Source organism: Fukomys damarensis, unplaced genomic scaffold, assembly GCF_012274545.1.
Source record: "Fukomys damarensis isolate Sample0158 unplaced genomic scaffold, DMR_v1.0_HiC HiC_scaffold_24, whole genome shotgun sequence".
NCBI lineage: Eukaryota > Metazoa > Chordata > Mammalia > Rodentia > Bathyergidae > Fukomys > Fukomys damarensis.
The window spans coordinates 514,039-525,768 of NW_022900936.1; the positions used below are offsets into that span (position 1 = coordinate 514,039).

Sequence of the window (11,730 nt, forward strand, 5' to 3'; positions counted from 1 at the left end):
TTGCGCTGGCAAGGCAGGCCACCGAACTGCTGAGCTAAATCCCCAGCCCACCGTGAATGATTTGAGAGGGCTCCTGGGACCCCTGTTTTTCCACAAGCCTAGGTACTCCTCTCTGCCTGTGAGTTCTCCTGTTGCAACCCTGGAGTACCTGGGGCACTTGGTGTGCACAGACTGGCCTCTTTCCTAAACCCGGTGGATGGTAGGAGTTTCATGAGCCAGGATATGATTTTAGCGTCTCTACTTACAGTCAGAATGTCATAGTAATCTTCATTTTCTTTGCACTCCTGGAAGATATACTCCACTCCTAGGAAAATGTCTCCCAAGTTATAGTCATCTGGAAATCCAGGCTGGGGAATTTCACCTGCTTTCAGATTCTAAAAATGAGGAAACAGACTTAGAATATACCACTCTGGGAACAGCAACCCAACCATAAGGATATGGCTCAGAGTCCTAGGCAGCATGCTTTAGTATGACTAGTGAGCGCCGCTGGGGACAGGCTGCACAGCCACCACATACACCAACAATCTCAAATGCTTCTACCCTGTCAAATGAGTCACTTTCTATTTCTTTCATCCCTCCCAAGGTGGAATCACCCTGCCCCTGTTTCTTCAGAGTTAAATCAGTACAGCAACACAATTTTGTATTTCTGTCTCTCTGTTAATTTTGAACAAAATAAGACACAAAATGTATTCAGGAAGGCAAGCTAGACAAGAGGAAGAATATCTTTTACCTCATGAAATGGAAAAGAAAGCACATCGGTTGGGACATTTTTTTGTCTGTACATTCCGTTAATGTGCTGAATATTCTTGTTGTCAAGACAGACGATCCCCAGGTCAAATTTCTCCACTCCTAAAATATTCCGTACAATCTCCACATTCCTTCGAAGTGGCACTCTCCTAATGGGGACCACACGTTGCAGATTTCTAATCACCAAACTCATTTCAGGAAGAACATCAAGCCCTTTAAAATTGTTTGTATGGAACCTGTGGTTAAAGTTGAAGTGATCATCAGTACCAGAAAGTGGTAGATTCTGTAAGATTACATATACTAAAACCAAATCACTTTATTTGACGGAATTTGTTGATTAATTTAGGGGAATTTACATTCACCACAAGAAGATATAAGAATGAGGTATATAGCCCTGCTTGGTGGCACATGCCTGATTCCTGCAATTCGGGGTGGGGTAGGAGAATCAAAATTTCGAGACCAGTCCGGACCAATTAGCGAGATCCTGTCTCCACGTTTTGTTTTTTTAAAGCGCCAGGGGTGTGGCGCACTGTGAAGACCCTGGGTTCAATCCTAGCATTGCGAATAAGTAAACAAACAAACAAAGGTGCCGAGGATGGAGCTCAGTAGTGCAGGGCCCCTGGGTTCCATCTCCTGTACAAAAACAAAGCAACACCAACAACAGCCCCAGGAAACGGCCTGCGGAGGAGTGGTCCTGACTAGCTGGAGAAACTGCGCGGGGTCGCACAGCGCTGAGGAACGGGACGGGGTGTGGAGATTACGGGTTCTCAGCACCAGCTCACGCAGGAGAAGGAACCAGCCACTTACTTACCGGGCCGGAAGTTGTGCAGCAGACCGGAAGTCGCGGAGCGCAGCTTGAACTCGGCGGCCCTAGAAGCAGGAAGTCAGTCCGCAGCGTTTTCCGCCCGCTGTGTTTGTTTTCCTCCGTGATTTTCTGCCCGCCGCGCGTAACGAAGCATCGTCCGGGCGTCCCAGGTGCCGAGGACCTACGCAGGAGGCAGGCGGAGGAGACGGAGGGCGGCCAGCGCAGACCCGGCCGCGGTGGTGGCCTCAACCCCGGCCGCACCGCCAGGCCGCTCCTAGCCCGAGCCAGCCTCCGGCAGTAGCCGGAATTAAAAAAAAAAATGTCAGTTTCTTGGCCGGGAGAAGGTGTTTCGTGCTCCGATTGCTCTGAGAAGAATTAGATAGGGGCGGGGGGCAGTAACGGTGCAGAGGTTAAAGTGTGTTCTCTGGTCGCGGAGACCGGGGAGTCTTCGAAGGCCCCTCTGTAAGTAGAAAGGTGTAAGTAACGGCGTCCATTCCTATTACCAAGGGCGATTTCTCGTGAATTTATTAACTCAGATGATTTGGGTTTTCATTTTAGTCTCAGATGATCAGGTTTTAAATCTCTGTATGATAACTATTTTGTGAGCGCCAACAGGTTCCTTTCTGAGGGTTGGGGGGGAAAGGCAGAGTGATAGTTCACCATATAAAGTTGCTTACACCTTTGCGTTGCCGCCTTTTGAATAATTATCTTTTGAGCTGGTGCAGGCCTGTAATCCCAGCACTTGGGAGACTGAGACAGGATCGCTGCAGGCCGGGTTCAAGACCAGCCCCAACCACATAGACCCTGCCTCAAAAAAAAAAAAAAAAAAATTTATGGTGTGTAAGTCAAGACTGTTCTTAGTCCCTAGAAAAACATATTGTGATGTCCTGGATTTCTGTCTTTCAGCTTATCCTGAAGATGAAGGGGAGCTCCCTAGTGAAACAGACTGTTTAGGGAAGAAGACTGACTCTGTACATATGGTATTTATTGCTTTCTAATAATCCAATCAAAGATGAACCCAGTGAACCCTTTCAGTGGGCAACAGTCCAGTGCTTTTGCAGCATCTTCTAGTAGTATAGCAGGGACGTTTCAGTCTAAGCCCCCATTTCGATTTGGTCAGCCATCACTTTTTGGACAAAATAATACACTGACTGGAAAGAGTCCCGGATTTTCCCAAGTACCCAGCTTTGGAGCACCTTCTGGAATAAGTCATTCTTCAGGGCAAACATTTGGACTCACCCAGACCTCAAGTTCTGGACTCTTTTCTGGACTTGAACGAGCTCCTCCCTTTGTAGCTACTTCTGGGCCTTCAAGTTCATCTGTGCCTGGAAACCCAGGATTTAGTTTTAAATCACCTACCAGCATTGGGGTTTTCTCAACTACTACTACGTATGGATCAGAAGCTGGAGAAGTAGTGAACTCTGGTTTTGGGAAAACAGAATTCAGCTTTAAACCTCTGGAAAATGCAGTATTCAGACCAATATTGGGGACTGAGTCTGAGCCAGAGAAAACCCAGAGCCAAGTTACTACTGGGTTTTTCACATTTCCCCCCTCAATTAATAGTGGACCTGGAGGTCCAACTCCTTTTTCTTTTTCCCAGGTGACAAGTAGTTCAGGTTTTATCTTTTCAAAACCAGTTAACAGTAATAATTCATCTTCTCCCTTTAACCCTTCTTTGTCAAACCAAAATGTAGAGGAAGAAAAGAGAGGACTTAAGTCGGTATTTGGAAGCTGTAATAGTAACTTCAGTAGTTTTCCTGTATCTTCTGGGTCTTTGGGGGAACCCTTCTCAGTTAATAAATCAAGTATTCGACAAGGGTGTGAAGAGGCTGTTTCCCAGATGGAGCCGCTTCCTGGCCTCATGAAAGGACTGAAAAGGAAAGAGGACCAAGATTGCTCCCCGAGGAGACATGGGTATGAGGCAGCAGAAGACTCAGATCCCCTGTCTAGAGGGGATCATCCTCCGGATAAACGACCTGTCCGTCTGAATCGACCCCGGGGAGGTACTTTGTTTGGTCGAACAATACAAGACGTCTTCAAAAGCAATAAAGAAGTAGGGCGCCTGGGCAATAAGGAATCTAAAAAGGAAAGTGGCTTTGTTGAGTCTGGGGAAAGTGACCACATAGCTATCTCAGGAGGTGGTCAGTCTGTCCTTGCACCTTCCCGGCTTCCTGGTGTGAATAAAGAGGAAGAAACTGAAAGCAGAGATAAAAAAGAAGGTGAGTTCAAAAAATATACAATACAGAGTACATTCTGCTAGTTGGTGCTCACTAAATTTCCTGGGAGTTTAGTTGATTTTTCTTTCAGTTTTGCTGTACAGGGGTTGAACTTGCACTAAGCTGTATCCCCAGCCCTTTTTTAATATTTTATTTTTCATTTTGAGACAGTAGCTCACTAAGTTGCCCAAGGTGTGTTTGAACTTGTCATTCTCTTGCCTCAACCTTCTAGAGTGCTAGTATTATAGAGACATGGACCAACACACTCATCCACCTTGATTTTTCTAGTAAGTTCCCTGTTAGTGTTAGGGACCCTAACATAGAACCTTGGAATAGGCCTTACATCCATGGGAAACTTGCTTTGCTTTTACACAGTTGGTGCCTCCTGTAGTATGAAAAGTGTCACACATGATGGGTTTATGTCTCCTGTTCTCTCAAACCCTAGATCTAAGGGGAATGCCTGTGCACCAGAGTAAAAGAAGTGAGAGCACAGACAGTCTTGGGCGTTTGTCTCCCACAGAAGTCACAGCGATCCAGTGCAAGAACATCCCGGACTACCTGAATGACAGGACTACCTTAGAGAACTACTTCAGCAAAATTGCTAAAGTGCAGCGTATCTTCACCAGACGCAGCAAAAAGCTTGCAGTGGTGCATTTTTTTGATCATGTGAGTATTCCTAACCTTGTACGTTACTCACTTTTGGACTTTGTCTCTTTTAAACCTATTTTTTTTCATTTGCCAGTCCCTTGAGTATAAGAGAAGCATTAAAATGTCTCGTTTCTAGCTTATGCTGGGATAGCAATGTTTATTTCCTAATTTGGAATCATGAAAGGCATGCAGTCTGCAGAACATAGTGCTCTAGGGAAGCTTTAAGGTCTGATTTCTCCAGAAGTCTTGGGAGTGGTTCTATAACCCATTCAGCACTTACCAAATTTACATTTTCTGTTTTGTTTTTAAAAATATTATCATAGTAATGATCACTGTAAACTTACAGATACTGTGAAGCAAAAGTGAAATTCCTCATAATCCTCTCCCCTGACTGGATGGCTTTGCAGCCTGACTTTGAATGTGTATATTGGTTGTAGGGTGCATGTATACATGTACTGCTCATATTAAGCAGCTTGATATCTATTTTTTAAGCTATTCTTATGGAAAAAATCAAATTCAATAAGAATTTATAAAGTAGAAAGCATGGTTTTTTTGGTTTTTTGAGACAGGGTCTTACTATATAGTTGAGAGTGACCTGGAATTCACTATGTAGCCCAGGCTGGTCTCAAACTCACAGCGATCCTCCTGCCTCAGCCTCCCGAGTGCTGGGATTACAGGCATGCGCCACCATGCCCCACTTGAAAGTATGTTTTTATATAACTATTTATTTATTTATTTAGAAACAGGGTCTCATTCTGTAATTCAGATTGGCCTTGAACTCATGTAGCCCAGGTTAGCCTTGAACTGAACAGTGATCCTTCTGTCTCTTCTGTCATTCTGGAGTGGCCCTGGTTACCTAGGATGGTAAATATTTTTGTAGATAGAAGTGGATCTATGCCTTTACAATATGTAGTTGATTTTGTGATAAATGGTATCCCACGTGTATCACTTTGTAGCTTCCTTTTGTGCTTAAGTGAGACTTGGCAGGCTTTCTGTTTCTGTATATGAAGTCAGGTAGTGAGATTCATCTCACTGAAACCCAGAGGCCAAGCAAGTTCATGTTTTTTTTTGTTTTTTTTTTGTTTTTGTACCAAGGATCAAACTCCGGCCCTTGAGCTTGCAAGGCAGGCGGTGGAACCACTGAGCCAAATCCCCGGCCCAAGTTCATGGGTTCTATCACTGCACAGTTGTTAGTTCTGAAAAGGAGAAGAGCACTACCTGCTTGTGAAGTAGCACAGGGGAGGAGGGCTATGGCTGCCGTGCTGGAGGAAGACAGTGTGAGCAGAACACGTAGTGTGGCAGGAGGCAATGTCACTATGGCACAGAGAAGAGCAGCTCCTATGTATTTCTTTATTTGTTTCTTTTGGGTACTAGGGAGAGAACTCAGGATCATGTACCTGAAGGACAGGTGTGGTGTCACTGAGCTAAATCCCTGGCCCTCCTTTTTATTTTTGAGTGGCCTGTTCTTGCTGCATTTGCACTTTCATTTTCATGTTCTTTGGCTTCCTGCTGTCTTCATACTTGGGCATGGACTGTTTTTTAGGCATCTGCAGCCCTGGCTAGGAAGAAGGGGAAAAGTTTGCATAAGGATGTGGCTATCTTTTGGCACAAGAAGAAAATAAGTGAGTTTTCAATGATTCTTTCCTAGTCTAATACTCTGTGTATGAAGTTGGGCGCGAGTGTGCATCCTTTTCCCAGGGCCAGTGGGGAGGCTGGATCTGAGTGGGTCCTTGTGTCTCATAGTTACCTTCCTGTGTTGATATTATTTTGTCCAGAAGAAACTGGCAGTCCAGTGTCAGGCCTATAGCAGCATAAGCTCTATTCGGTGTTGCAGGTCCCAGTAAGAAACCCTTTTCCCCAAAGGAGAAGAAATCTGGGGATGGTGAAGACTGCCAGAGCCCAGAGGATGTACCCTTTCAGCACTCCCCTCTTGGCAAGGCCACAGTAAGGGCTGCAGCTGGTGGCCTCCTGAATAAAAGGTGGGACTGATCTTTCCTGTTGACCATATCCAGGAAGGACAGATCGGAAGTGGGACCACGTAGTGATACCTGATTTGGGAAGTGAGGTATCATGGAGGGTGGGAGATGACAGGAGCTCGTTGCCTGCTGGGGTTGGATGGGAGGGGTCCTTGGATGGAGGCAGTCTGATAGCAGGATTGTGAGAGGTGGGTGGGGCTGAGAATCCTGGCTGGAGACTTGAGAGTGAGAGTTTTCTGGCTAGTACTGAGCAGCTGCAGGCCTGGTCCTTTCTGGTCCTGTTCTCATGTTGTGCTGGAGCTGAGTTTTTTAAAGTCATCTGGTCATTTTCTCTGGAAGAAGCTCATCACAGCTCCTGTTGCTGGCTGATCCTTTAGGACACAGCTGGGGCTCAGTTCTTAGGAGGCTGCTCACTGGGACAGCAGAGTTCTGCTGCACTCAAGGCTGCCTGTACCGTGGGAGCTCACTGGAGGTGGGGCTCCTTTCTTGTCTCAGTCCCTGGTCTCATGAAGGTGCTTGCAGTTGCACCTGACAGGTTAATGCGTATGTGGTAACTTTTCCCCTTAATAATCTAAATGGCTGTAATAACTGCATTTAGTATTCCTGCCACTCAACCGCTCTTAACAGCCACTTCCACATTGCAGTTCAGAGAATGCTGGAAACCATTAGGTACTGGGAAGTTGAGAGAGGATCCAGTCCTTAGTACAGCATTCTGCCAAAATAAAGTCAGGTGTTAGGTAAAGTATTCCTCATACTATTAAAGTGCTTTTCCCATAATAAATTTAGTTTCTTTGAGATAGAAGTTTATAAATATGTATCTTAGCTGTTTAAACAAGATCATCTTTTTAAAAAAACTGAAATATTTTAAAATTATTTTTAAAAAACAGTAAACAACAAAAAAAAAACCCTTTTCTTTTTTCTTTGTTTCTTTAGATGACAGTCTTACCATGTTTCCCAGGCTGTCCTTGAATTCTTGGGCTTGAGTGATTTTGCTGCAGCCTTCTGAGTGTCTGGGACTGTAAGCACATAGGAACATGCCTGGCTTCTTTTTCATTTTATTTATTATTAGTATTACTATTATTTTTGTGGTACTAGGGATTGAACCTAGGGACTGCACATGCTAGGCAAGTCCTTTGCCCCTGAGCTCTAGACCCAGGCCTTTTTTATTTTATTTTGAGATAGGGTCTCACTAAATTGTCCAGGTTGGGCTTAAACTTTTGATCCTCTTGCTTCAGCTTTCCAAGTCGTTAGGATTATAGGCATAGGATTATAGCCATTCCAGGGTTTTTTTTCATTTTAAAAGGAAAGTTTTGTTTGTTTCTTTCTTTTCTCATCACCAACTTTATCAAGATTTGTTTCAGTGCTTGATTCCTCCCTCCCCCCAATGAGAGTTGAACTCAGGACCTTGCTCTTGGCCAGGCAGGCATAGCAGCACTTAGCTAAATCACTGGCTCTTTAATTTCGATGCTTATACTAGCTTCAGAGGTCTGGAAATGGAAATGATATCAAGGCCCTTGATGTGTAGTTTTCCCTATAGCTCTCCAGTGAAAAAGCCAAGTCTTCTGAAGGCTCATCAGTTTGAAGTAGACGCTTTTGACACTGGGTCTGAGTGCTCTGAGGGCCTTGGGCTGTGCGTGTCATCACTCAGTGCCCTAATAGGCACTGTGGCCGAGACGTCTGAGGAGAAGTATCGCCTGCTCGACCAAAGAGACCGAATCATGCGGCAAGGTACAGCACTTATTGGCAGAGGTTCCAGAGCCTGGCAAGGTTGTGGTGAATTGCTCTTGGGGGAGCAACTGGGGAGGGAGTGACCCCTTTCCAAGGGGTCTACTGCTGTTCAGCCTTGGGGCTCTGATGTGCCAGCTCTGATTATCGTCAGCCAGTATTCCTGGGGTGAATACTGTGTTTATACCTGTGTGAATGAATGCATTTGCCTGTGTATATGTGCAGTTGGGGGCGGGTGCAGATGAACTGCTCATGCTGGTTGTTGGTAGATGGGGAGAAGGTGTGCTCCATCTCAGACATTGTTGCACCTCTGGAGTGCTGAACTGACTGTTTTACCTTCTAAAGATAATCTATTTAACATTAAAATACATACAGTGACCCAAAAAGAAACACATTTACTCTCGGTAATTTTTTTCTTTTTTTGTAATTTTTTTTCTTACATGTCATCTGTAGGAGTTTTTCTTTTTCTTTCTTTCTTTCTGTTTTTTTGAGACAGGGTTTCACTATGTAATTGAAACTGAACTGGAACTCACTGTGTAGCCCAGGTTGGTCTCAAACTCATAGCGATCCTCCTGCCTCAGCCTCCCGAGTGCTGGGATTACAGGCATGCACCACCACGCCTGGCTAGAAGTTTCCTTTTTTAAAACCTGTGAATAATGGAATAATCACAGTGTTTAAATTTGTAACAGAAGCTGTTGTCATGTATTATTTGTAATATGATGTGGTGATTTTTATATTCCAAATAAAATTATTACTAGGTATTGGAATTTAAAAAATAAAAATAAGGTTGAACATTTTGAGTTATGAAGCTGTTGCATTCCATTTTATTTAGAGATTTGTATCTTTAATTCTGTGGGTAATAACAGTGGGGTACTTAATTCAGGTCAGGACCTAGCTAACTTTCAATATGTAATTCTGAATACAGAGACAGAATTCTGTGGAATACCAGTATATTTTGCGTATTTGTTGTTAACAAGTTTCTATTTTTGGTGACATCCTGGATCATGGTTGTCCCTGGGATAGTTGTGGGAGTTACAGGACCCAGATTATGTACTCAACTTTAAGGGAGGGCATCTGTTGGAGAAGGGTGGCCTCAATGGTGTTTGAGCCTTAATCAAGCTCGTTGACTGATGGAATAGTACACAAATCGTTGTTTTATTTATTATTTATTTATTTATTGATTGATTGATTTTTGGTTTTTTGAGACAGGGTCTCACTATGTAGTTGAGACTGACCTGGAACTCACTATGTAGCCCAGGCTGGTCTCAAACTCACAGTGATCCTCCTGCCGCAGCCTCCCGAGGGCTGGGATTATAGGCATGTGCTACCATGCCCGGCTCTGAGTTTTTTTTTTTTTGGTGCCAGGGATCACCTTGCAAGTCAGGTGGGCAGATACACTGAGCCAAATTGCCAGCCCCTCCCGGCTCTTGAGTTTTAAAAATAATTATTTTCCTTTGAAGTTTTTGTGTGACTTTTAAAATTTTATTTTTTGTTTTATCATTATTATGTAAATGCCTTCTGTGAATTCTCATTTACCGTGTGGTTCTTCCTTATCCTTCACATGACATCACGTAGCTCGGGTGAAGAGGACCGACCTGGACAAAGCAAGGACTTTTGTTGGCACGTGCCCTGACATGTGTCCTGAAAAGGAGCGGTACATGCGGGAGACCCGGAGCCAGCTAAGTGTGTTTGAGGTGGTCCCAGGGACTGACCAGGTGGGACACTGGGTCTCCCCACTACTGGGGGGTTTGAAGGTGGGGTGTGCAGGTTGGGGAAGGGGGGATGTGGACTCTTTGATTGTTTGCTGTCTTTGGAGGGTGGCAGTTATTTACTATTAACAGTCACATTGAGCTGCTTTGTAGGGCCCATGTTTGCTTAGTGATTTTTGTGTCTAACTGCACCACATGGTAATTATATGTGATAAGGTATAGCTATAGGGTTATTCTTTTTTTAAATGATTTTGGGCACTAAATCCAAGGCCTTTGCAGTGAACTAAATCTCCAGCTATTTTTTTTTAAATTTTGAGATAGAGTCTCACTAAGTTGCCCAGGCTGGGCTTAAACTTGGGATCTTTTTTTGCTTCAGCCTCCCAGAGAGTTGGGATTATAGGTATGTGCCACCACTCCTGGCTTTAGATGTAGGTTTAAAAATCAATGAAAGCTATGTAATTTCTTTTCCCTTTTTACAATTCCTGTCCTTTTCTGTGTTTATGTTCTGCACGTAAGAGATTATATTCTACATTCAGTTTATCTTGTCACAATAAACTCAAGTATTTCTAAATAAAGCATATATTTGATTATGTAGCTCTGTCAAAACAGGGAACAGGCTATTTCTAATTTTTTATTTTTATTTTATTTATTTATTCATTTTGTTACTGGGGATTGAACTCAGGTCCTTGCACTTGCAAGGCAGGCAGTGGAACCACTGAGCTAAATCCCTGGCCCCTTGTTTTTGTTGTTGTTGTTTTGGTTTTTTTGGTACTGGGGATTGAATTTAGGACCTTGACAGGCAGTGGCCACTGAGCTAAATCCCTGGCCCCTTGTTTTTGTTGTTGTTGTTTTGGTTTTTTTGGTACTGGGGATTGAATTTAGGACCTTGTGCTTGCAAGGCAGGCCTGATGCCAATGAGCTAAATCCCTGGCCCTGTTGTTTTTATTTTTAATTAATATTGTTTGACATCTTTGTGTTGTACTTCTGTGATATTTTGATCATTTTCTTTAGTTGGGTCTGAAGGGTTTTTTTTGAGACAGGGTCTCACTTTGTGGTTCAGATAGCCTCAAATTCACTGTGTAGCCAAGGGAGGCCTCAAACTTGCAGCCGTCTTCCTGCCTCAGCCTCCCAGTGCTGGGGTTAATCTGAAGTATTGAGTTATTGTTGAATCATGGAGTCTGCCTTGTCCTGAATATGTATCAATTTATGTTCCAAGTGATCTCCCCAGAAATCTCACCCCATAGATCCTTTGGCTCTTCAGTCTTATTTTTGAGCTGATTCTCTGCTTGACTGGTGGTTTTGCCTGATGTAGGGTCCTCAGCCTAGCAGTGGATGTCGCCGTGGAGGCCCAGGACCCTGCCCTGAGATAGCAGATGCTTAGGGTACAGCCCTTGGGTATCTGCTTCTCCCAGTGTCTATGTGCCTTCTCGCACAGGTCCAGGTGCAGGTCCAGGCCTGTGTGCAGTTAGCCCCATTACTTTTCCTGCTTCTCACTGCCTCTCCGTGTTATTTCTGGCCTCTGTGGTCTTGACTTGGCACGTGAGCATGGCTGCACTTTTTGAAAGTCCTTTACTTGGTACTTTGCAGCCAGGCAAGTGTGTCTTCCCTTAAATTTCTTCTTGTATGACAAATTTGTTAAAAACCTCTTATAGCAACACCTTGTCATATTTCCCAAAATAAAGTTTCATTTTCTCTTTAAAATATTTGTTTTTGGTGGTACTTAATTTTAAATTTTGAGATAGGGTCTTGGTAAGTTGCCCAGGGTATTCTCCAAGTTGCAATCCTCCTGTCTCTGCCTCCTGAGTAGCTGGGATTACACACATGTACCACCACACCTGGTTGTCTTTAATTTTTTTTTTTTTTTTTTTTTTTTTTTTTTTTTTTTTTTCGGTCAATCTCTACTT

General features: G+C 43.8%; 2 protein-coding genes across 8 annotated transcripts in view; one reads left to right on the forward strand and one right to left on the reverse strand.

Annotated features, from left to right (window-relative positions):
* Ybey (ybeY metalloendoribonuclease) overlaps nucleotides 1-1,612 on the reverse strand; it is a 21,468-nt gene extending 19,856 nt beyond the window's left edge. For all 3 annotated transcript variants that reach the window (XM_010636368.2, XM_010636369.3, XM_010636367.3), the window contains exons 1-3: nucleotides 1,559-1,612; nucleotides 731-983; nucleotides 246-374 (exon numbers count right to left, since the gene is read on the reverse strand). In XM_010636368.2, the coding sequence (XP_010634670.1) occupies nucleotides 246-374; nucleotides 731-940 (339 nt within the window). In that variant the 5' untranslated portion in view covers nucleotides 941-983; nucleotides 1,559-1,612. The remainder of the gene's footprint in view (nucleotides 1-245; nucleotides 375-730; nucleotides 984-1,558) is intronic.
* Nucleotides 1,613-1,793: 181 nt separating this feature from the next.
* Mcm3ap (minichromosome maintenance complex component 3 associated protein) overlaps nucleotides 1,794-11,730 on the forward strand; it is a 53,927-nt gene continuing 43,990 nt past the window's right edge. The window contains exons 1-7 of one of the 5 annotated variants that reach the window (XM_010636364.3): nucleotides 1,794-1,873; nucleotides 2,459-3,771; nucleotides 4,214-4,434; nucleotides 5,960-6,038; nucleotides 6,251-6,395; nucleotides 7,918-8,120; nucleotides 9,693-9,832. In XM_010636364.3, coding sequence (XP_010634666.1) covers nucleotides 2,565-3,771; nucleotides 4,214-4,434; nucleotides 5,960-6,038; nucleotides 6,251-6,395; nucleotides 7,918-8,120; nucleotides 9,693-9,832 — 1,995 coding nt within the window. In that variant the 5' untranslated portion in view covers nucleotides 1,794-1,873; nucleotides 2,459-2,564. Of the gene's footprint in view, nucleotides 2,029-2,458; nucleotides 3,772-4,213; nucleotides 4,435-5,959; nucleotides 6,039-6,250; nucleotides 6,396-7,917; nucleotides 8,121-9,692; nucleotides 9,833-11,730 lie in introns of all 5 variants that reach the window. The other 4 variants (XM_010636363.3, XM_010636362.3, XM_010636365.3 and 1 more) reach the window with 4 other exon arrangements.